The 25,717-nt window shown below is 47.9% G+C and overlaps 1 protein-coding gene across 1 annotated transcript in view; it reads right to left on the reverse strand.

Annotated features, from left to right (window-relative positions):
* Positions 1-25,717, reverse strand: part of AGRN (agrin) — a 306,032-nt gene that overhangs the window by 162,365 nt on the left and 117,950 nt on the right. The window contains exon 3 of the mRNA XM_084822037.1: positions 14,725-14,760. Coding sequence (XP_084678163.1) covers positions 14,725-14,760 — 36 coding nt within the window. The remainder of the gene's footprint in view (positions 1-14,724; positions 14,761-25,717) is intronic.

Consider the following 25,717-nt stretch of genomic DNA (forward strand, 5'->3'; position numbering starts at 1 on the left):
AAAAGAAAAGGTGCCTTAACGTTAAAAATAATAAAATAAAAAACACATGCAAACTGATCAATCTATTTTTCTCCCCCTTGCCGGGCAGCTGCCAGCTTTGCAGGCTAATCCTAGTCTATTTCTTTTTTGACACAAGCCAATAGGAGTTGTCGTGTTCTGCCAAGTGAATTCATTGCTGGGGAAAGAGGGGGATGCCGCCGACGCTGCTGAGCTGGTTTAATGGAGTGAAGACATGATGAGGCCTTCTTCGCTCTCCTTGCGAGCCCTTCCTGCGTGTTCCCCTGGCAGTCGGCAAACACACGCACATGCACGCGCACGTACACATGTCCACACAGCTTTTGAAGTGTCTGCAGCTGACTTCCAGCAGCTTGAGTGAAGAAATTGATCCACCCCAGCAATAATCCATCTTGCTAAGGCCTCGGGGCTGCTGTGTCCACCTGTGTCAGTTTTCCACATAACAAATTCTCCCAGACAGACCCAGCTTTGGCGATAACTTGAGCTGATGCTCCTTGCTAGGCCCCAGAGAGGCTGCCATGACCTCTCTCCTCTGCTCTGGAGAAAGGAGACAGACTCAGCGAAGCTTAAAGCAGAGGAAACGAGCACTGAGGACAGTGGACAGAGGGCGGCTCAGGACCGCCAAGGCCATGCAGGATCCTCCCCTTTAAACTCTTCATCAATGGGCCTACTTCTTACATTTGTCACAACAACAGTGGCCACTCAGGAATGTCTCCTCTCAAGGGCATGGCCGGAGAAGGAAGGTCTCCACTTCTTAAGCATGGGAAGAGAAGGAGGGTTTAGTCCCTTCTCAGCTGAGCTCCTATTCCTTTAGGAGAGTGTTAATCACTTAAATGCTCAAGCCAGCCAGTCACATCCCCTGACTTGCCTCTTTGGGGGCCATCACTTGTCCCACGCACTTGCCGCTCCTGGGGTTATAATTTATGTATGTATGTATTTATTTATTTATTTAGTTGTTGTTGTTATTTATTTATTACAAATAATAAGGAATTGCTGATCCCTAAATGAGTGAAGATGGTGTTATTTCTCCAACAAAGCTTAGTGTGTATGAAATTGCTTCCTTCTGTTAAGATGGCACAAACTCCCTGCATCAGCAGCAGGGAATCCATGGTCTTCCAGATGTCATTGAACTACAACTCCCATCATCCATTTGACCTCTATATTGGTTCAGGCTCTTAATACAGCCTAGAAAGGTGACCTAGGTGGGATTTTTTCTGTTTCAGAATGGCTCACATTACCTGATTCCTCATCGTGGCTCATGGGACAACATGACCATGTGTGACCTGGCGGTGTAAGAGCCCGCAGACATGTACAGGAGTGTGGAATTATTACCACCCTGTTTGACATCCTGAACCATTTAAGTATAACTATAAGTAAATTGATTTTATTTCCTTTCTCTTTTTTTTAAGGAACAGTGATGGTGAAGGGGAACTTAGATAAACATCCTCCATGGACCAAAGACCTTTGATTAAAATCAGAAAATGGAAGGGACTCCAGAGGGGCCATAGATCAATAGCAGTGCAGCTGCTTTGCATGCAGAAAGCCCCAGGTTCATTGCCAAGCATCTCCAATTAAAACAATCAGGTAGCAGGGTATGGAAAAATACCCTTTTGTGCCTGAGACCCCGGAGAGCTGCTGCCAATCAGAGCAGAGCATACTAGGCTAGATGGAGAAATAGCCTGACCTGATATAAGGCAATCACTTATGTTCTTATGAAAGAAACAATTAGCAGTAATTTTCAAGTTCCGCACTGGGGCACACTACTAGCGAGTAACGAGAGAAGTTGACTACTAACTAAGAGAGAACTAAGCCACCATATTGGATGCATCTGCTACTCTGTGCCCAGTGGAGCAATGACAGCCACAAGCAGCACTGACCTCACCCCTTTCCACCAATATATAGGCCCATATCATGAGAAATTACCAGTGTGTTTCTGAGCCCAATTTACTGGTTACCAGTGTGTTCCCGAGCCCAACATACTGGTTACTGGTGTGTTTCTCAGCCCAACTTACTGGTTACCAGTGTGTTTCCGAGCCCAATTTAAAGGGCTGGGTTTTTTACCTTAAAAGCCTTAAATGGTTTGGGGCCAAATTACCTGAACAACCACCTTCACCCATATCAGCCTGCCCACACTTTAAGGTCAGCAAGCGAGGCCTTTCTCATTTGCCCACCTATGTGGGCAATTAGGTAGGCGTCCACATGAGACAGGGCCTTTTCTGCAGTGGCCCCACACCTCTGGAATAAGTTGCCATTGGGGGTCTGCCAGGCCCCATCATTGCAGACTTTTAGAAAGGCCCTGAAAACCTACTATTTCATTCTGGCCTTCCTCCGACTATGTTTTATCCAACTGGGGTGTAGCTGCAGTTCTATGTAGCAGGTTTTGGTTTTATGTTGGTGTTTGTTGTTTTTTAGGATGTTTGTTACAGTTGCTGTTTTTACTGTTTTTATTACCATACTTGTTTTTATTATGTGAGTTTCATTGTTGTATGATGCCTTGGGAGGCCTCCTGACTGAAAGGAGTCCAATAAATGTTTTAAATAGTAGTAATAATAAATAATACTAGTTCCATTCTATTCTGCACTGGTCAGGCTGTATATAGAGTACCGTGTGCAGTTCTGGGCACCACATTTTAAGAAGGACATTGACAAACTAAGGATGCATAAGAATTCCATTGTGGGGGGGGGGTGAAATCTTGATGGATTTTAGCAGTCTGACCCTGGCAGATTTCATTCTGTTTTCCCCTGCTGGTGTCAATTCGATCTATAGCACACTGATCCAATACGCGGATTTCATTTTTTTAATGGCGGCAGAAATTTGCCACAAATGGGATGGGGGGGGTCGGGACTTTACATTTGCACAAATGGGGTGGTAAGTCCCAAGTAATGCAGGGGGAGTACCAAAGTGGATGATGAAATTGACAAGTTATGGCTCTGCTGGGCTATGTGGAGAGGATGAAACTGGCAAGGATATTTACAGCAGGAATACATATGGCAGAGGCAAACTTGTGCAAGACTACCAATTTAAAAAAATATGACCCCATTTGCACAAATGAAAAGACACCCCCCCCAAAAAAAAACCCACAGTCCCATTTGCACAGATTTAAAGACCTGGAAAATAATAGTAATAAGAAATAAAACCGTGATCCCATTTGCGCAAAATATGGGACCCCCCCAAAATGTATCTATTTAATGTGTGCGACAAATGCAAACATTTATGGAAGTGGGGGGGATAGACCTGCTACAGTCCACCGTTGCTTACTGGAATGGAAACACTGCAAAATCCCATCAGAATTCCCAGAACAGAACAGAATTCCCAGCATTGCACATCCCTATGACAAACTGGAGCACGTCCAGAGGAGAGCAGCCAGGATGGTGAAGGGCCTGGAGACCCAGCCCTTTGAGAAACAGCTGAAAATGCTGGGTATGTTTCACCTGGAGAAGATTAAGGGGGAGACATGATAATGGTCTTCAAGTCCCAGCGGGGCTGTCATGCAGAAGATGGAGCAGAGTTGTTCTCTGTTGCTCCAGGCTAGAACCAATGAATGGAAATTGCAGGGAAGCAGATTTTGGCTAAACATATGGAGAAACTTCCTAATGGTAGGAGACACTGTTCAACAGCGGAAGTGACTGCCTTGGGAGGTGGTGGTTCTTCACAGGAATACTGTATCTGACCCTTGGTCCATCTAGCCCAGTAATGTTGACTGATTGGCAACAATGGTTCTCCAGGGTTTCAGGCAGAACTCCTTCCTAGCCCTATCTGGAGATGCCAGGGATCGATCCTGGGAGCTTCTGCATGCAAAGCAAGTGCTGTACCACCTATCAGGATGGAGCCAGGCTCCCTGGTTTGGTTTCAGATCCTGAGTCAAATTCAGAGACAGAGCTAGAAGCCCAGCTGAGACGGAGAGTGAGGGAGGAAATTCCCCAAGACTCTCCAGGAGTCAGGGATGAATCTTCCCAGGAGCTTCTCAGACAGGAGGCCCAGGTTCAGAAACCATCTTCCCCTCCCCCTCCATGAGAACTCAGCCTTTGTCAGAGGGGGAGAGAGCACCAGAATGGGCAGATCCAAGAGTCTGCTGCAAGGTTAAGCGGGCAGAGTTGAGGGGAGGTGGGAGGCAGTCTGCCCATTTGGCTGCAGATCAGAAGTTGGGTCAGAAGGACCCTCCCTGAAGGAGGAGCCCAGGAAGAGCCTGTAGGGCACGTGGGAAACTATTCTTTAGTAGATAGGCAACTGCCTTGCTTTGTTTAGCTAATTAGGCTTAGAAGACAGCTCTTAGCTTTCACAGATGCTACAGGTGTGGAGAGGTATTTTAACTAAATAAAGACTTTGTGGACTGCACAGCAAGTCTCTGTTGCCTCACTATTCAGTGGGAGGGCTTGGAACTATGACAGGCCCCTAGCCAATACTTTAAATACCTCCTTCACTGGAGATATTTAAGAAAATACAGAGACTGGGTGAGGGGATCAAGGCGGTGGTGAACGCCTCCCTTGAGGAGGGAGTGATGCCATCAGCCCTCAAGGAGGCAGTGATAAGAGCGCTCTTAAAGAAGCCCTCCTTGGATCCTCAAGTTCTGAACAACTTTCGCCCAGTCTCAAATCTGCCATTTTTGGGCAAGGTGATTGAGCGGGTGGTGGCGGTGCAGTTGAAGGCACACTTGGAAGAAACTGATTATCTAGACCCATTTCAGTCGGGCTTCAGGCCTGGGCATGGGACAGAAACGGCCTTGGTCGCCTTGGTAGATGATATGAGGAGGGCTCTGGATAGGGGTGAATGCTCCTTCCTTGTTCTCCTCGACCTCTCAGCGGCTTTCGATACCGTTGACCACGGTATCCTCCTGGACTGCCTGGAGGGGTTGGGCATTGGGGACACCATATTGCAGTGGTTCCGGTCCTTCCTCTCCAGCAGGTACCAAAGGGTAGCACTGGGAGAGGAGGTTTCGGACCCGTGGCCACTTACTTGTGGGGTGCCACAGGGTTCCATCCTCTCCCCGATGCTATTTAACATCTATGTGAAGCCGCTGGGGGCTATCATCAGGAGGTTTGGGGTGCAGTGTCATCAATATGCGGATGACACGCAGCTCTACCTCTCGTTTAAATCTTCACCAAGGTTGGCCGTAGAATCCCTGTCCAAATGTCTGGAGACGGTGAGTGGCTGGATGGGGAGGAATAGGCTGAAACTGAACCCTGACAAGACCGAGGTACTTTTGGTGGGAGACAAGAGGAGGCTGGGGGATGTTGACCTGGTGTTGAATGGGGTACGGCTACCCTTGAAAGACCAGGTCTGCAGCCTGGGGGTCATTTTGGACTCCCAGCTGTCCATGGAGGCTCAGGTGTCAGCTGTGAGCTGGACAGCGCTGTATCAACTCCATCTGATACGGCGGCTGCGCCCCTTCCTTCCTGACCATCTGCTCCCATCGGTAGTACATGCCCTGGTCTTCTCTCGTTTAGACTACTGCAATACGCTCTACGTGGGGTTACCCTTGAAGACGGTTCGGAAACTGCAGCTGGTACAGAACGCGGCGGCTCGCCTGATTAAAGGCAGCCACCGGCGAGATCACATCACTCCAGTGCTGAAGGAGTTGCACTGGTTACCAGTTGTTTTCCGGGCCAAATTCAAGGTGTTGGTTTTGACCTTTAAAACCCTATATGGTTCCGGCCCAGCCTATCTTAAGGAGCGCCTCCAGCAGCACCAGTCAGGCCGCTTAACAAGATCAGCCTCAGATGGCCTTCTCTCTGTCCCATCAGCCAGGACAGCTAGACTGGTGGGGACGAGGGAGAGGGCCTTTTCTGTGGTGGCCCCCACTCTGTGGAACTCCCTCCCTAGGGAACTCCGTCATGCCCCCTCTTTAATGAGCTTCCGTCATGCATTAAAAACGTTGTTGTTCAGGCAGGCATTTGGGGTGGGTTAGGGTATTTTAGAAAATGTTTTCATTGTAGAATTTTATTGTTTTAAACTGTTTTTATTGTATGTTGTACATTGCCCAGAGTGGCTGGGTGACCAGCCAGATGGGCGATTAATAAATTTAATAATAAATTTAATAATAATAAATAAAAGACTGGATGGCCATCTGTCAGGGATACTATAGTTGAATCCTGCATTGTAGATCCTGCATTGGGAGAGGCTGTGGCTCAGTGGTAGGGCCCCTGCTTGGCATGCAGAAGGCCTCAGGTTCAATCCCAGGCATCTCCAGGCAGGGCTGGGAAAAAACCCTGCCTGAACCCCTGGAGAGCTGCTGCTGCCAGTCAGGGTCAACAGTACTGGGCTAATTGGACTGTCTCAGTATAAGGCAGCTTCTTATGCTCCTAGGTTGGACTAGATGGCCTCCAAGGTCCCTTCCAGCTCTTAACATTTTATGATCTTCCTAATGGAAGGAGTAAGGATACCACGAGATTCCCTGACCCTGTCAGATATGGGGGAAACCCAGAAGCATCCCTGTTGCCCAGAACCAAGAATCCCCTCCCTGAATAAAGAAACATGAGCAGAGTGGTGCTGGATCAGACCAAGGGTCTATCTAGTCCAGCATTCTGTTCCCACAGTGGCCAGCCAGATGCCCAATGCGAAGTCCACAAGCAAGAGTGAAATAGCACCCTCCTCTTCGTGTTCCCTAGCAACTGGTATACAGAGGCATACTGCCTCCAATATTGGTATTAGTAATATATAGCCATCATGACCATATTATCATCATCATCATATAGCCATTGACAGACAAGACTCCAGGAAGCAATATCAACTGGGCCACCCTACAATTGCAAGGACATGCCTGCTCAATAGGCTGGGTGCTAATCAAGAAAATCTGAGTGCATCTTTTGGAGTGCAGGAATGAAGCATGCCTTGAATTTTAATCCAGAGGAAAATGGAGCTCCAGGTATCAGAGGATTGGGAAACACTATATTAAAATGAGCAACTCTACAGTATCCCACTGGATCCTAAGAACAGCTCCATATGTCAATCTGCTTTTTCAGTACCAGGTTTATTATCTTGGAATTTTCCAACAATTATTAAACTGCAGAATGGAACCACTACATATCCCTTGAAATGTCCTTTGCTAGAGTAGGAAAAAGCCCACCCAATTTAAGCACAGCTTAAGCACCACGGTCTGTGCAACCAAGGAGGTGGATCAAGTCTGTTAAGATGGTCATTAATCTGTATTAGGCAATCTTGCAAGCACTCATAGAATATTCATGAGCATTCTGACTCCAGAGGGGAAAGGGCTAGTGATGGAATGTTGAGGATCAGTGCAGCTGATATAATGGGAGCGAAAGGCTGTTTGGCTTCGAGGAAGGCCTCACATGGGGCTGACAGAGATGGTCTGCTATAGCAGGGGTGCAGAACCTCAGGCACGGGACCCTAAATCCCCTCTGAGGGTCTCAATCTGCCCCTCTGGGGTCCTTACAAGGCCACATCCCCTTCCCCACCACCACCACTACTGATTGCTGGGTGGTTTCCCAGGTCTTCTGTACTTTTTTCTGTCCATTCAAACTTGTTGACATGCCTCTCCTAAGCCTTAGTTACTGCCAGTAGGAGCTTTAAGCTACAACGTGCTGGTATTTTTGATCCCTGCCCCTTTTGCCTTTGGGGTGCCCCACACACCACTGGAATGCGGCCCCTGAGGGCTTCTCTGAAATGGAATTTGCCCCTCAGGCAGAAAGAGGTGCTGCATCTCTCTGCTATAAGGAACAGAGGTGGTGTGGTATGGGAGGCATGCATCTGAAGGCCAGGGAACTGAAAGGATGCAATAGTGAAGGTAGCCAGTGATCAGGGCCAGTCCTTCCATGAGGCTGGGTGAATCCCTTGCCTCAGGCAGCGAAGCAGGAGGACTGGTAAAGTGTGTGCTCTCTGCCCCCCACTACCAGAAGAGCCTCCCCACTGGTGCCAGCAGGCAGCTGACTACCCAGGCGAGTGGGTGCTCTGGGAAGTCCCAGTGGCCACTCTCTTTTTCTGGCATTTGCCACAGCAGGAGAACAGAAACTCCAGGGGTCTCCAGAGCTGCTACATGGTAGCTGTACAGCAGGTGCTCCAGAGAGCCCTGCTGGCCCTGCTCTTCCACTGTGGCAAATGCTGGCCACAGGGGGAGAGCGGGGGGGGCTCTCCAGAGCAGCCGTCACCTGCCCTGTGGCTTGCTCTGTGGTGTGGACGATCCCCAGGGACACCCCTCACATAATACCTGGCTCTCAGAAAGGACCCCTTAGAGCCACGAATGTGAGCTTGGCCAGCTTGATCGGGGGAAATCTCATACAGGGCCACAGGAAAGGAAGGGAGGAGTTGTAGCTCAGTTGTAGTTCGAGAGCAGAACACCAACTTTGTAGCAGAAGGTCCCAGAATCGATCTGCAGCCTCTCCACGGATGTCTGGGAGAGACCCCTGTCTGAAGCCCTGAAGAGCCACCTCCACTCAGTGTAGATAGTACTGAACAGATGGATCAAAGGTCTGATTCCACAGAAGGCACGTTCCCATGTGGTTTGTTGTGGTTTTCTCTCAAATGCGAAAATTGCTTAGAAATTTGCGCAAATTGCAGAACCTTCCAGACAAATGAGCAAAGTTACAGGAAAATCCATGAACTGGCCCAACTCGCTGCAGATTTGAGTCGGGCACTGCAGCACGAACCGAAACAATGTCTGGGGGACCAAGCTAGGAAAATCCATGAACTGGCCCAATTCGCTGCAGATTTGAGTCGGGCACTGCAGCACGACCCGAAACAATGTCTGGGGGACCAAGCCTAGGAAAATCCATCAAACTCCACTCCCCAAACAGATTACTCTGACATCCCTACTCCAAAGTCCTACCCTGACAACACCACCGCACATGCACACACAGTACAAGTTACGGCTGCAACTTTTAGTCAATTTATTTATTTAAAAGGAAGTTAACTGACTGAAAAGGAGACCCTGATTAATTGGTCAGTAGATCGTTTTTTGTCTGTTTTGTTTGTTTTAAACCTGCAATTATTTAACTACAAATGGCGAGCACCATCTTAGAGGGGGTATTTCCTGTTTTCTTACACACACAAGAGGGAATGCCTCTAACCCCAACTTAGAAGAAGTATTTCCTTCACTCACACACAAGAGGGAATGCCTCTAACACCAACTTAGAAGAGGCATTCCCCTCTCTCATACACAAGAGGGGATGTCTCTAATATATCTGCTGCAGTGATGTCCTCTGACAACAAAAGTATACTCTTTGATTTAAAAACAATGGTTTTGTACATGTGTAAATTTATGCAAACTTAATCAATTAACTAATTAAAACCAATGCAATTAAAATTGTGTGACAGGACCCATGCAATGATCAGGAAACTGAATACAGTCTTCAGTGTGAAGATCTAAGTCACGATGGCAGCACTAGGCAGGAAGAGTTTACAATGCTTTCATTTTTAATCAGCTAACTGGCCCTTAACACAAGAGAGATTGAAAAAGAAACCCATCTCCCTTCTCTGCCCTGGGATGGCCCCAAAAGCCAGCAAGAAGCACATAGTGATTCCAGTATTTATGGGGCTGAGAAGGGAGAGAGAGCAGTTTTTCCAATATTTAATTTATCAAGTGGTTTTTCTTTCCATCTGGCATCACTGCTGGGGTTTTATGAGGCTATAAAGAGCCATTTCATCACAGTCTCCTCACACCTGGTTTTTATGGGCAGAGCAAAAGGAGTCACCACAATTGTTCTCCAGCTAACCTAAGGTGGAGTTACCCCAGTCAAAAGCCCCCTCTCCACCCCCCACAAAGACCTGCCAACTTTGGAAATCCTGTGGGGGAGAAGAGAGATTTGAGCTGCTTCCCTGTTCTGGAAGTAACCACCTGCTACCAGAGGAAGCAGGACTCGAACTAGGAGCTTTTTCGTCTCCACTGTGGGGTGAGCTTCTCCTTCCAGTGAACTTCTCCTTGCAGCTGTTGAGGGAAAGGCACCTTTGGATGCCGGCACCTCATTCCATGCTGTGCACAGACCAGATCTTACAGGGGTTTGGGTGGCAGAACATTGAAGAGGAAAGTGCCAATCTTCAGCAGGCTTCCAAGACATCAGAACTGCCCACCCGGGCGCAAAAGAGCCTGGGAAATGAGCACGGAGGCGTCATTAATTATCGATAACGCCTGCGCGCTGTAGATAAACAAGCCAGCGTGCCTGAGAACACAGGCTGATTGATTGATCGCAACCGCTCTCCTTAGAAACCGTTCACCCCCACCCCGCACCCCGCCCTGACTCCCCCCCGCCTGGCGGCACCTCTGCTTTTGCCAGCCGTCTCCCCCCTCAGTAGCTCCGAATTGGCTGTGCCCCCAGGGCTCACCCACAGCTCAAGGGCACAATTATAGAAGGCATTCGCGATGACCCAAGAGAGTTCCTCGGCTCACAAAGCAGCCGCGCTATTCTGCTGAAGCACGAAAGATGTGTGCGTGACCCATATTTTTCGAGCCTGGCTCATTCCTCATTTAAAAGGAGCCAGGGAAATGGTGTGTCAGTGTGTGTGTGTGTGTGTGTGTGTGTGAGAGAGAGAGAGACAGACAGACAGACAGACAGACAGAGAGACAGAGAGACAGAGAGACAGAGACAGAGAGAGATTATGAGAGACAGAAAGAGAAAAAAAACCCTCAGGGCTTTTAAGTCTTCATGGGGCTTCACTGACGATGCCATCCATCAATTTCAGGGGGCATCTTGAAGTGGTCCACTTTTAGGGTAGCGGGGAGAACAGACTCAATGAGTTAGGCCTCTGCTCTCCATTTAGTGCAGCTTCCCCAAACTGGTGCCTTCCCCATGTCGCTGGGACTCAGGAGATCCAGGTTCGAATCTCCACTCAGCCATGAAACTCACTGGGTCACTTTGGGCCCATCACTGACTCTCACAACCTACCCTACCTTGCAGGGTCTTTGTGAGGACAGAATGGAGAAGAAGAAGACCACGTAAAGCCGCCTTGGGTTCCTTGCAAGAGGAGAAAGGGTGGGATAGAAATGTGATGATGACGAAAATGGTGATGATGAGATGAGATGGGCATCACAGAATATCCTACAACTCCTCCTCCAAAAGGGAATATGCCTAGTACATTAGACAAGGCGGATGGGCTTGGCATATTAATATTTCACAGCACTGAGATGCAAGCTACACCTACGTTCATCTTTATTTTTAAACAAGACACCCTTGGTCCAATTATAGATTAATCACATTACTATTTTTTTTATCAAGCATCCGTTGTGCTCTTACTCGTGACAAAAAAAAGAAAAAAGAAAGAAAGAGAGGAATCAACAAGCCATTAATAGGCTGCTGTTTCTTAGAACTGTTTTGATCACCAGTATGTTTTGAAGTGGGGAGTGGGAGAAAGAAAACCAACTGCATGTACGTAATGTTGCCAACCAGTATTTATCTCACCTGCCTGAAAAACTCCATTATAGTAGATCACCAATAATGGGATCTAAAAAGCCAGTAAAATCCAAATTTCCTATAGCTCCACCTATAATCCTCCCAGGTTCCATTCTGACTCCATAGCCTGCCAGTTTCCATTCTGGGATTCCAGGGTTCATTCCTTGGCATCTATATTGAGAGCCCTTTCTCACCCATCATCCCTCCTTCCCACCCTGAAGTCCTGTCTTGTCGATTTAGTTTTGTCTTCATCAGTTTCAGCTTCATCAGCGTTGCCCGTTGGCAATTCAAGCTCTCCAAGAAATAAACTGGCTGGAACAAAGCAAAAAAAAAAACACCCACTTTGCCACAATAGCAGGTCCAGTTGTAAATGATTCACTGCAAAGCATTTCTTGGGCCTGTCTATGCCTTGCAAATCCTGAGCTGCCAGACCAAAGCAGAGCTTTAAAAGACCCCCGCAAACTGATAAAGGTACACTTTGCTAAACCTGAACTGCCCAATAGCTCAGATCTAAGGTCTCGCCTAGCACACTTTGCAGGTGATATATAGCTCTGAAAGTATAAAATCCTCCAGGTTGGTAGTGTGAACAGTATCTGTGCTGAAAGTGTGACCATATCTGAATCCAAAACATGTTCATGTGCTTGAAGTACCCCTCCTACATGCACCCTACTGCAAGCATGACTGGTTATCCCGCCCTCTCTACTGTAAAATTGTCTGAATCCACCTTCGGGAGGAGGGGGGAATACTTCGCAGTTCCAAACCTATCACTACTGCTTCTCCCCATCTCTGTCAGTTATGACAAGTCCTCTCTATGCTTGCTGGTTTCAGACTCAGAGACAACATATAATTTTGACAAAGCCTCTGAAAACTCCAGAATGATGCCAGTCCCCTTTCTTCAAGGGGAACACATGGAACCCATTAACAATTTCTTGCCAGTTCAGTGGGCATGTAGATGCAATTTGCTGGGGCTGCATATATGTATCCTGGTATTAGGGAAAGCTGTAAGAATGCAAACCACAGCTTGCTAGGGGCCTGCTACATTATCTGTGCACAAGGTGGGTTTACTTTGGCAGAAGTGGTGAATTTAAATGGAATATATATTTAGACATACATATATACATGGGCTGGCTCAAAAGCTAAGTGCAGAACCCACTCAGGATTCCTCACACACTCATACCTTCATCTCACTGGGCTACAGAGCTTTACGAGGAAGATTAGAAGTAGGGAATGGGAAAACCAGGAAATTCTTTCTGGCTCTGCCCACCTCCCCGCCAACATTCCATTCTGGCTCGGCCCACCTTCCCGCCAACATTCAATTCTGGTTCTTCTGCCCATGTTCTTGCCAAGATCTCATTCTACCTCTGCCACACCCCGGCCAAGGTTCCATTCTGGCTCCTCCGTCTGGCTCCTTGACAACTGCATGGCAGGAAGCTGTGCTCAGGGCCTGGGGTATACATACACCATTTGGTCCCAGAAAGGTGTGAGGAGAAGCAGTGCAAGTAAAATGAAAGGGAAAAGAAAGGGAAGCATCTTAGTGGAGGAGGGGGAGCAGACCTGGAGGAGAGGGGTCCAGACTGAGTGTTAGGCAAAGTAGCCCTGACAGTACTACTGGCCTTAACCCAAGTCTGCCTGCTGCTACTGTAAGCGGATTCTTAGCTCTTTTGTTTTTAGGTCCAATAGCAGACAACCCTTAAACGTCCAAGGAAAATGTGCTGCAGTATCCAGAGGGTTGGGTTCAGTTGGTGAAGAGGGGAGCAGATTTCAGCCCCCTCTTCAGGCCTGATAACCAGCCTTGAGCAGATCACAGTGCCAGCTTTACACGTTACGGAGCGTGAGTGTATACGCCATATATATGGAACGTACACCGTCATGCCAGAAGCGGATATGCCCCGCACAGCCAAGGAATCGCACGGCATGAGTGTGCACAGCCTCGTCAAATGAGATGGCAGAAAGTCATAACCTGTAACGTGTGGCGCGGGCCCTCATCTCCTCTCTTAAAAGTCCTCACATAGTCATTTGCAAGACTGGAATGTCAGTGAAAGGCACTGAAGACACATGGGGAGGAGGGAGTTTTGGCCTTGCTAAGAGAGGAACAGAGAGAGAAGGAGAAGGGGAGCCCTGCTCCAGTCAAAGAGCAATTAAAAAGAAAAAAGGTGTCAGTTGCAATTTGTCAGATGGGTTTGAATGGTGTAATATGAATTTTTAACAATATAAGATGCCAAGGTATACAAAGCGATGAGATCATATGGGAGGAAGAGAGGAGATTGACATGAAGGGTAGGGTTTTTTTTTAATGTGAGAGGCGGGTTTTAAGTAAGGGGCTTTAAAGGGGGAGGTGCTTTTAACAGCCTGAACCAATGGTATATAAATGTTGAAATAAATGAAATAACCACTTATTACACTTGTTTTAGATCTCACCCTTCCTCCAAGCAATTCATAGTAATGAAAATGATCCTCCTTCTGTCCTATACTCACAATGACCCCGTGAGGTACGTAGGTCAGGCTGAGAGAGAACAACTGAATGTTTACAATGTCAGAGCTGCTTAGCTTAGCCAAAAGGTGGGTATGTGGGGACATGGCAGAGCTATATAAAATTATGCATGGTGTAGAAAGTAGACAGGGAGAAGTTTTTCTCCATCGGTCATAATACCAGAACCCACTGGGGTCATCCCATGAAGTTGAAAGGTGGGAGATTTGGAATTCATTTCCACAAGATGTAGTGATGGCCACCAACTTGGATGGCTTTAAAGGGAGATTAGACAAATTCAGGGAGGAGAAGGCTGTCAATGGCTACTAGTCCTCATGGCTATCTCCTGCCTCCAGAATCAGAGGCAGTTGCTGGTGAACACTAGCAGGAGTGGAGGGGAGATGCTATTGGGCTTCCCACTGGAGCACCTGGTTGGCCATTGTGTGAACAGACCACTTGGCTAACTAGGCAGGCCTTTAGTCTGATTCAGCATGGTTCATCTTATGTTTTTATCAAGGGGCCAGGCTCACTTCAGTGAGCTTCAGGGCCAAGCAGGCATTTGAACACAGCCCCTACTTCAACTCTTCATCGATGCTCGCTTGCCTTAATAGAATCATCGGCATTAACAACACATACATACATGGTGATAATTGCAGTTGTTATTCTTAGATTATTACTAAAGGGAAATCATTTTCCTTCTGGCTGGCAAAATCAGCATTGGACGAGAGCCCTCGTATACCGTGGGAAGCAGCAGGAAAGGAGATGCAAGTGAGGCAATGAAGCAGATCCCTGGGTCACAGGGGGAGCGTTCCCCGCAGGAAGTATCAGCCGACAGGGCCCGCGAGATTAGCTTTCAAGTGCCGAAAAGTCAAGCATTAAGAATACTATCTGAATCTTTGTTACTCACCATCCTGAGGCTGCGGGAAGTAGTTCACGGGTTTGTCTGCAAAACAAAAAGAGGAGGAGGATTATGAATACGAGAAAACCTTTCCAGACATGAAACAGTAAAACTATTCTTCTTTGCTTGCAGCTAGCTAGAAGTTCAAAACTTTGGACTAGGCCAGCACTATAACTGCCCAGAATGCACATGAAGGTGAACCGTGCATCCCTCTCGAGAACTTGGAAAATGCCATGTTGCGCATGTTTACTTGCAAGTAAGTTCCAGTGATTTCAAAGGGGCTTGCTTCCTGGGTGTGCCATGTTGCGCATGTTTACTTGCAAGTAAGTTCCAGTGATTTCAAAGGGGCTTGCTTCCTGGGTGTGATTGCAGCTGGAACGGTCTCTCCTAAGGTGGATCTGATGTTACCACCTGTACTGTTGACTGCTGCGTATTCCAAATGGTATGTGAGAACCGCCCAGCACACCCATTTAAAAATGAGGCTGCCCATTGCCTCCCTGCATGACTAACTGTTCTGGTCCTTCCAGCCACTGCTTTTGGGGGGTGGGAGCAATTCTGCCATGAATTGATTATTCAGTCCCAATGTAGAGAGATGAATATTATCCAAATTCAAATGAGTTGCTCTCTCTGACTCTCTCTCTCTCTCACACACACACACACACACACACACACAGTGACTCATGCATGTCATAGGAGCATACTCCTCTGAGATCAGGCCGTTCTTGTTCATCACACACACTAAAAGCAAACTTTTTCAAGCATTCAGAGCCACATGCATCTCGAATTTTAATGTGAGGACAAAAGAAGCGTGCAGAGGTTTAGGGAGCCACTTCTGGGGTCCAAAAAGCAATACTAAATATGCTTCTCTTCTGGTGCAGGGGAGGTATGGGATCTGACAGCAGCTGCCCTGGGCAAGTCAATCCATCAGGGTCCCTCCAGACCCCCAGCCATGATGCAAATCAAACTATTTATTACCTATCGCGCAAGGGCCTCCCAAGACACTGATCCATCAAACCCATTTGAGTTGATTGGTGACCTGTGTTTGGAAAGCTACTGCTTGTTATCCAGTAAGGTGACCGGGGGGGGGGGGGGAGGTGTCATGTCATAAACAGTGCTAAAAAGGCTCCTAGCCAACATCAACATCCTAATCAAAAGAGCTGTTAAATACATACATACATACATACATACGTACGTACATACCGACCAGTTTTATACACCCAGTAGAACCAGGCAGTAAGGCTATGGAGACTGCAATTGAAAGGGGGCATGTCTAAATAATCCCTTCCAAAAAGCAAACTGCCTCTGCAGGTGGAAAACTAGCTAGCTGCAGAGAAAGCTGGGCTTTATGTGTGCAGGGAGATTTTGAGAATAGTAGAGTTGCCCTTTAGTGCTAGATCCTGCTTGGTTTATAAGCTGGACATTGGATGATGCAGAACTCTGAGTCAGGCACCACATACTCAAGGGCTATTTTCCCTGTTGCATTTATCAAGCATGAGCCTAATATACCATCAGGTCAACGTTTGGAAAAACTGTGTATTTTTTGCTGGAGAAAACACAGAGGTTAACATTTCCTGTGACCTGGTTCACAGGTAACAACAACCCAGACTACAGGTGGACTATGGGTTGAGTATGATTGAATCACAGGTTGCTGTTGAATTGTGGGTTGTTGTTATGTCTGAATACTGCACTATGGTTTAACTACGGGTGCTAACCACGAACAACCTGGAGTTCTCAACCCAACAACAAACCATGGTTTTCTTTTCCTGGGTTGTTTGTGGTTAACAACCCAAAATTAAACCATAGTGCAGGGTTTGCACATAACACCAACCCATGATTCAACGACAACCAATACGCAACCCATACTCTGGGTTGTCGTTACGTATGAACCAGGCCTCTGCCAGCCAGTGTTGAGTTTGGATCCTGGTTTGTGGGGTTTGCTAAGACAGCATCAATGCAAGCCTCTAGCCCTCATGGAAATGATATAAGTCGGGCAGGACCAAAGGGAGCAGCATTTCCAGTGGTTACAGGAGGGATGCTTCTTGCCCATTCCCATGGCCAGCAGAATGAAAGACACATGGAGCAATTAATTCAGCAAAGAAATAAGCTTGATTTGTGTGATATATACATATTCAAGGTGGGGGGAGAAGATTGGGGTGACTAGATTTCGTCATTGTCATCATCCTCATCACAGAGAATACACCACCCTGCCTATGAAGAGTGAATGCTCTCCTGAAACATCTAACTAGCACAGCGTTTGCCATGTAACATGTGCTGTCCCCGTCCAAAACTGCTGTCACAACGAACCACAGCCATTAAAGTTGTACATCTGTCTCTGTATGTCTCTCAAACCACACACAGGAATCATCCCTGTGGTTAAGGCTGGATATAAATGCAAAAGGAAAACTGTGCCTCAAGAGAAATGCCTCCCACATATTTAACGCTCACAGCCACACCCTTTCTATATCCAGCAGAAGCAGGGATTCCCAGAAAATGGAGATGAGCCAAAGAGCTGCCTGGGAATGGTAGAGAAAAGGGACGCTTCCCTGCCACCCCGCTGGGTGGGCCTTAAATCCAAACTAAGCATGGGAACCCTAAGCATGTGAAGTCAAAATAAAGATGAGAGTGCCTCTGAGCTCCTGCAAGAAGGTGCCCCCTTTCTTTGCAAAGAGCCTCCAATGCAAATTGGATTCAGGCAGCCTCATCCAAGCTGGTCCCCATCACCACCAACACCACCACTGATGTGTTGGACTACAACTCCTGTCATCCCCAGCTAGGCTAATGGGAGTTGTGGTCAAATACATCTGGAGGACACCAGGATGGAGAACAGAACAGGGTTTTCAAAACAGAAGGTGTGACCTCTGCCCAAGCCTGAACACCAGAAGCTTTCATATAGTGCCAAGTATTATTTGCACAGAGAGGGGGGTCTACATGCTAGACACAAACACACATGTTAGAGTGCCAACTGCAGAGGGGTTTAGTTTGCATGTTTACAAAAAGCTAATTTGGAGGGAGCGACTGAGAGCAGAGCGGAGGTGGGGGGGGACTTTCCTCACCTGACGTTTCCTTGTTCCAAAGTGTCTCCCCCATTCTCTCTCTCTCACACACACACACACACACCTGGTTTCAAATGCCTGCTTGAGAGCATTAAGCAGAACAACCTGTCACACATGGGACCCAACTGGATGCAGCGGTGCAAAGGGGGCTGGGCTAAAAAACTGGCTAAAAAAAATTAGCTTGAGACATGGCAACATTCTGAGCTGCATAGGATTCTTCATTGGGCAGAACCCACTGACAACAAAGGATCTTGTGAAGCTCCAAAATACTTCCATGCTCCAAAAACTTGTTCTATCTGTTTTAACATAAGAACAGCCCTGCTGGGATAGACCAAATATGTCTAGTCCTTCTTCCCATGGTGGCCAACCAGATGCCGCTGGGAACCCTATAAGCATGGCATTCTGTTTTTATTGGTTTTTATCAGTAATCCCTGTGTTTATGGATTTTTATTGAATATGTACTTATTGTTTTTTATTATATCCACTTCATATGTTTTCGATCATATACACTACCCTGAGAGGGTTCCACCCTTAAGGGCAGCCTAGAAAATTCTTGAGAGAGAGATGGATATAAAATGCAATCCTATGCATGTTTAGAACGAAAAAAGTCCTGCAACTAACTCCCAGCATTCCCCAGCCAGACATTCTAGCTGGGGAATGCTGGGAGTTGTAGGACTTTTTCCTGTCTAAACATGCATAGTATGGCATCCAGAGAGAGAGGGGGAGGGATATAGATATAGATAGATGATAGAGGTAGGTAGAGATAGTTGATAAAGATGTAGATAGAAAGAGACAATAGAGATACAGATAGATGATAGAGGTAGATAGATAGGTAGAAGTGATAGAGATAGGTAGTGACAGAGACAGAGACGGAGAGAAAGACATGATACAGAAATAGATAGATAATAGACAGAGATAGGTAGAGAGAGATGAGAGAGGTAGGTAGGTACAGACAGACAGACAGACAGACAGACGTAGGGAGGGAGAGAGAGATGATATAGATAGATGAGGTTGAGGTAGGTAGATAGATAGGTAGAGATAGAGATGATGATGATGGATGGATGGATGGATGGATGGATGGATGGATGGATGGATGCAGGGAGAGGGAGGGAGGAGAGAGAGAAAGGTGATAGATAGATAGATAGATAGATAGATAGATAGATAGATAGATGGATGGACGGACGGACGGACGGACGGACAGACAGACAGACAGACAGACAGATAGATGATGTAGGTAGGTAGGTAGGTAGGTAGGTAGATAAGTACAGATACAGGTGATAGATAGTAGATAAATAGGTGATAGATGATAGACTGACAGACATAGCACCAGAGGTACACTGCCTCTATCCATAGAGGTTCATTCCTAACTCTCAGGGCTAATATGGTCCTAAAAAGAGCCCGTCCAGATCCAGCCATTGCCCCATCTTGTCCCTCATCCTCGTCCCCAGAGCAGCCAACCGGCTGCTTCTGGGAAGCCCACAAGCAGGACGTGGAGGCCACAGCCCCCTCCCACAGTTACTCCTCAATAACCGGCATCATGACTGGAGGGTCAGGTTGCACTGGAGCCTTCATGACCAATGACTTTGCCCCTCCTAACCACCTCTGTGAGCTTGACATGATTTGGCGTAAGGCCCGAATGTAGTGTAGGATGAGATTCAAAGATTGGAGAAAACTTCATTTTGAAAACAAAAAAACATATCCGCACATTCTAGCTCTTACGGCTGTAAAAGTAGGCTTGAAAAACTGTATAGGCCAGTCTTCCCCGACCAGGTGCCCTGCAGATGTGTTGGACTGCAATTCCCATAATCCCCAGCCTAGCAAAATTCCAGCAGGATTGCTCAAGCAGCATTTCCAGTGATCTGGGGATAAGAACATAGGAAGAGCCGTGCTGGATCAGACCAAAAAGTCCAGTTGTCTTCATGCTCACCCAGTGTTGCTGGAAAGGAAGCCAGGCAAGAGTGGAGACAGCTGGACTGTTGTTGCTGTTTGCTCACAGCATTTAATATTCAGAGAGATATTAGGCACACAAGAAAGCTGCCTTCTTCCAGGTTAGAACATTTCTCCATCTTAGCCAATGCCATCTCATCTGATGGGCGGCTGCTCTCCAAGGACTCAAGCAGAGAAGGGTCTTGCTACTTGATCTTTTCAACTGGAAATGCCGGGGATTGAACCTGGGACCTTCTGAATGAAAAGCGGGAGCTTTGCCGCTCAGCTACAGTCTCTCCCACCCTCCCAACAGAGGAAGCTGCCTTATAGAAAGCCAGATTGTTGATCCATTTAGCTCAGTATTGCCTACAGCAGGGGCAGGCAGCCTGGTGCTTGCCAGAAGTTTTGGACTTCAACTCCCATATGCCCCAGCCTGTATGGCTACTGGTCAGGGATTAGGGGAGCTGCAGCCCAGAAGTTCAGAAGAGCGCCTGGTTGCCCAGCCCTGGGACACATGGATTGGCAGTGTCTCTCCAGGGTTTTCAAACAGGAGTCCTACCTAGAGATGCGGCAGACTGAACCTGCGACCTTCTGCATGAACCTGCAACCTTCTGCCTGTCCTATGTCCCTATTAGAACAGGCAATGTCCTTATACCAAGTCAGACCCTTAGCCCATCCAGCCCAGTCTGTCTACACTGACTGGCAGGGGGGTTTCCAGCAGGATTCCTTCCTAGCCTTACCTGGAGAAGCCAGGGATTGAACATGCAACCTTCTGCATGTACAGCTTATGTTCTACTAATGAGCTACAATCCTTCCACTGAACATATATTCTATTTTGCTGCTATGGCTAACAGTAGCCCTTATCCTCCATACATTTCAGGTGGGGCTTCCATGCCAGGCAGAAATAAATAAATAATAACTCCTTGTTCCTATACTCAAGAAACAGCAGGAAATAGTTCAGAGAAATGACCCAGCTTATAGGATGCAGGAGGGGGAGTGAGTGGTGTGCACAGGTACAAAATAGTAAACTACAAGGCCACAAAGGTCCATGAGGCCACCAGTGTCCACCCAACCAGGATCATAAAACCAGGCTTCTAGCCACAATGACACATGCCTTGGTTACATCCAGGTTAGATTATGGTAATGCGCTCTCCATGGGGCTGACCTTGAAGACGATTCAAAAACTGGAACAGCTGCAGAATGTGGCAGCTAGAACACGTGTGGAAGCTAGATGTTCAGATCTTATCACTCTGGTTCTGTATCATTTACACTGGCTGCCTGTTAGTTTCCAAGCCCAATTCAAGGTGCTGGTTTTGGCCTTTGAAGTCATAAATGGTTTGGGACCATGTTATCTGAAGGACCGCCTACAACTGCCCAAGCATTAAGATCAGAACCAGAAGTCCTATTGTCTGGCTCACCAGCAAGAGCCAATAGACTGGCAGGTGTTAAGGACAGGGCTTTCTCAGTGGTAGCCCCAGATCTTTTGAATTCCCTCCCCAGGGGAGATATGTATGTCTTCATCACAGTTGGCTTTTAAAAGAAAAACCCTGAAAACACATTTATTTCAGTCTGCATTTGGTGTTTAAAAACCATTAGTTCCTGCTGCTGCGTGTGTCTTTAATTGTAATTTGCACTCTAATGTTTTCATAATATTGCAAGCCACCTTGTGAGGGCAGCGTGCCCTGAAAGTCTGGTTTAAAACCTTTGGAATAAATAAATAAAGGTAAGAGAAACAGTTACAGGTTTAACGTATGAACAAGCCCCTCCAAACCACACCCACTTTGCCTTTTACACTCCTCCCCTTCCCCTGCCAATGCCTTCTATTGCTCGTTTTTCCCGCTGTCCTAACCACGTGCCGAGGGAGACACCTACAGTTGTTGAGGAAAAGCAGGACGGCAAATCCCAGGGTGGAAGTGGCCAAGAGGATCAAGCAGATGTTACAGGGGATCATGAAGTATCGGACCACCAAGGAGACTTTGTGCTGGTACATCCGGTCCCGCTCCAAGGAGCCCGGCCCCATAGGATACTGGCAAGCAGTCATGCCGCTCACTGGGGCCCAGGCCCCTATTGGGAGATCCAGGGCAGCAGTTGCAGCGGCCACAAGGAAACCTTTGCCCCCCTGTTTCCAAGATGGTAGCTAGCTAAGTGTTCTCAGGGGCTGCCATCCTCTGGCAGACACGTACAAGGAACTTGGCTTTTCAGGGGGAAGAATCTAACATTGCACAAGCCATCTTGAGGTTGTAATCCAAAAGCAGGAGAAGAAAACCCCAAGCCAAAGGGATAGGTGTCTCATCAAATGGCCTCCTCCATTTGGGATCGAACGCACCCCTCTGAACCAGTCGTGGAGGCCAGGGTTCCATTACCAACAAGCCATTTCTACCAGGATCCAAACCCAACTCAGGAAGGAAACGCCAAAATGTCCCTCGCCTCTGGAACACTACCCAGATCCACCATCAGAGTAGGAGAGAGCCAACCAAGCTGAGAAACTAGAAGGCTTAGCTCCGTCCAACCGCCACTCCTTTCATGGATCACCAGGGTGTGGAAGAAAGGGAACTATAATCCTGATTCTGAGATCTGTTGCCACTGAGATGACGAAGAGCATGCTGTCGTGGAGAAAAAGAAGGGAGGCGATGGAGAAAGAGAAGGCCGATCCTCAAAGAGCACCAAGTACTAATTGAGTCTTGGGGAGTTCTCAAAAGGTGTGGCGCTCTTTAGGAAACCACCAGCTCGGTTGCCAGGTGGCCTTCGGTTCTAGAATGCATTCCTTCAGCCCATGTGCAACCTCTGACAAGTGTGCATGTGAGAGAAAGACACCGACAAAAGGAAGGAAGGAACAGCCCTCTGTATACGACCCACAAACTTAATCGGGAATGTGAGCAGATAATTCCTCCTATTGCCTCCGAGCTGGGCAGCGGGGCTGGAACCGCCCTTCTCCGTTTCCACTTTCAAAGGGATGCCAAAGTCCATTGGGGGCTCAGCTACGCTTTCCTCGACAGCAGCTGGCGACAGCCTCTTCGGCTCCTCCACGGCTCCCCTCCGCTCCCTCCTCCAGGGAGAGGCTACAAGACACGGATCCCCGGCTCCGTTTGCCGATTCTGCATCAGCTCAGCTGAACCCGAGGTGCTGCCACCTTCTCCCCACACCACGCTTGACATGCCAGTCCTTCCCAGAGAGAACTGCCACTTCCTCACACTCACATGCCAAAATATATATTATAACAAGGAAAATAAAAATCAGCCCTGGAAGTAAAAAACGTATCCACACATGAAATGCACGAGGGGGCCGGGGGAAGGTGTACGGAGTCCCCACTCCAGAGTGTTGACAACAGAAGAGGCTGTTCGCGGCATGGAAAGGAATTAGGAGCAGCCAAGCGTACAACACACACCCAAGTTTCTTAAGCCCCTCACTGGCAGCTCCAGTGGGGTGGGGTGGCAAGAAAAGAAGCGACAAAATTATTGTCCACGGCCGTTCCTCGGCCACCGTTGCCGGGTTGCTCTTCTTACCCGGCGTGAGCTGTGCCTCTCCAAACAGCGTGTAGCAGCTCCATCCTTCTCTGACATGGGGCTCCCACACCCTCCGCCCAAAATACAAAAACCCGACACAAATGTTCAGCTGCCACCAGACAAGGCAGAGGAAGGGACAGAGAGAGGGTAAAAAAAAAGGAGAAGAAAAGAAAGGATGTTTTGAGGCTCGCTCAGGGTCTTCTCTTTTGCGGAGCCACTCCAATCAGCAAAAGCAAGAGATGGAGAAGCTGTAAAAACAAAGGAGAGGATTGCCGGGGGTAGGGGGGGAGGTATTTTCTGTCCAGGTTTCTCCGGGGAGCTGTTCTCATGCAAATAGGCGAAAGGATCCCGTGGTCATCAGTTGCCTTTCAAAGATACCTCTGGAGCCATGGACACCTGTCAGCAATTCCACGGAGATGAGAGGGAGGGGGGAGGGAAGGAAGGAACGCTCCGCTCACTTCTCCCTGCCTCCCTCGAAGAGACTGAAAGGGAAACTGCCCCCTCCCTTCCCTCGCCACCCAACACACACACCCTCCAGCCCAGCATCTCATTTGTGAACTCAAGATGTTGAAAGGGGCGGAGAAGACAGTGTCAAAACTCATTATGTGTCTCTTTCTCCGCCACTCTTGAGCTTCGCTTCTTTGCACACACAGGCGCACCCTCCCCATAGACAGACAGACACACAGGCTTGGCCGGCAAAACAGCTGATTTTGGGGAGCAAGGAAAGCCAAGAGGGGAGTCCCAAGAGAGGGGAGGAACACAGGGACACAGATCAAGTTGCAAGCCGAGCTGGGGCCGGTGGGGGAAGAGACACAATGCAAGATTGCTACCTTTGAAGAAAGGAAATTTCCTTTTTAGAGAGGAGATCTAAAGTTGTGAATTGGATCCAAGAAAGTGGAGATTAAAAAAACACACACGCCCATGTCTCATAAAAGGAGATGGAAACTTTTTTCCCACAGGTAAAGCTGGAAGTATATCTCAAAAACACAGTCGCTGTTTATAGTTGGGGCAATGGTCACTCACTTTAGAAAGGATGAATGAAAGAGGAGGGGATCTATCAACACTGATCAGCCACGATAGCTAAAACTGTGGCTGCGTTTGCACATAACGCTAAGCCATGGTTTAAGTAAACGATGATCTGATACATTAACCATGAGTTCCCTTGCAGTCAAGCAAACAAACCATGGCTTGTTTTCCCAATTTCTACTTTGTTTTGCCAACCTTCAGAGCAATTTCACTTTGCAGGCTGCTCTTCCTGAGCGCCTCCATTTTAGGCTGGCGCAGGGCAAACAAGCCAGGGATAAGGCAGGATACTGGGTTCATAGATCACAACAAGCCATGGTTTAAACAAGCCAAATTTTGTAAGCTCAGTAACAAATCATGTCTTATATTCGTAGTTTTGTAGCTGGTTAACAAACCATGGTTTGTTTGCAGAGATGAGTTTGGACCCAACAACAAGCCGGATTTCAGCAAACCACACCATGTGTTATGTGCAAACCAGGTCAGAGCCTCCATACTCAAGAGCAGTATACCTCTGAATATTTATTTATTTAATTTCTCTACTGCTGAAGCTCTCTGGGCAGTTCACAACAATTATGAATATAGACTGCTGAGGCTGGGTGAGGAAAAGCAGTTGCCTCTACAATGCCCTGCTTGGGACTTGTCTGGCTGCTGTTGCAATTCTTATGGGTTTTTCTCCTGCCTTGGCATTCATGCAGTATGACATATGCACTAACAACAAGAACTGAGTGTGATGTGGGGTTCCTGGAGGCATCTCATTGGCTACTGTAGGATGAAGAATGTGGGGCCACATGGACTTTTGGTCTCGTCCTGCAGGGATCTTCCAAGGTTCTTACCTATCCAACCTACGATTTCATCTTGCCCCTCAGCAAGCCATTTCCAGAAAAAGCCAGGGCTCCTCTTTTTCTCAAGTTGAAAGGTCTCAGCCCTACAGGACAGTGTTGTCAAGTTTCCTAATAGCTTGTACTTCGCCCCAAAATTCAGCTCCTTTTTTTAAAAAAAAACCTTGAGCAGGAGGGTAAAAACTTGACGCTTCAGGTCATGCCCTAATGTTTGGCAAAGAGGACTCAGGAGCTCCCCATTGGTGGCAAGAGAGATGAGGAATATTCTACGCCTCCCAGGGCACATTCTGAGGGGCCTGGCTTGATTAATCCCACACCAAGCAGCTGCCGGTCCCCCAGCGAGACAGCTGTGCTCCATTTTTGCCCTCCACGCGGGGATGACCGAGCAGACTCCGAGGACTGAAACTGGCACCTCGTGGGCACGTCCTCGGGCCTCGACTAGCGAGCCTCTTGGGGTTGCAGAAAATCAGGCCTCAGGGGCCCCTTCCGGCACAGAAGGGAATAGCGACATCTAACATCGCCTGCTGTGACTGGCAGGCCATACAGTGCCTCAGGAACGGCCCGGCCTAGTATAAATACCAGAGCCGGCTCCACCGACAGAGTGAGGCAACTGGCTCAGGCAGCAGATTCGGGGTGTCATGAAAGGGCAGCAGATTGG

Source organism: Heloderma suspectum, chromosome 15, assembly GCF_057233095.1.
Source record: "Heloderma suspectum isolate Gila_16-S chromosome 15, 16-S_ref, whole genome shotgun sequence".
Taxonomy (NCBI): domain Eukaryota; kingdom Metazoa; phylum Chordata; class Lepidosauria; order Squamata; family Helodermatidae; genus Heloderma; species Heloderma suspectum.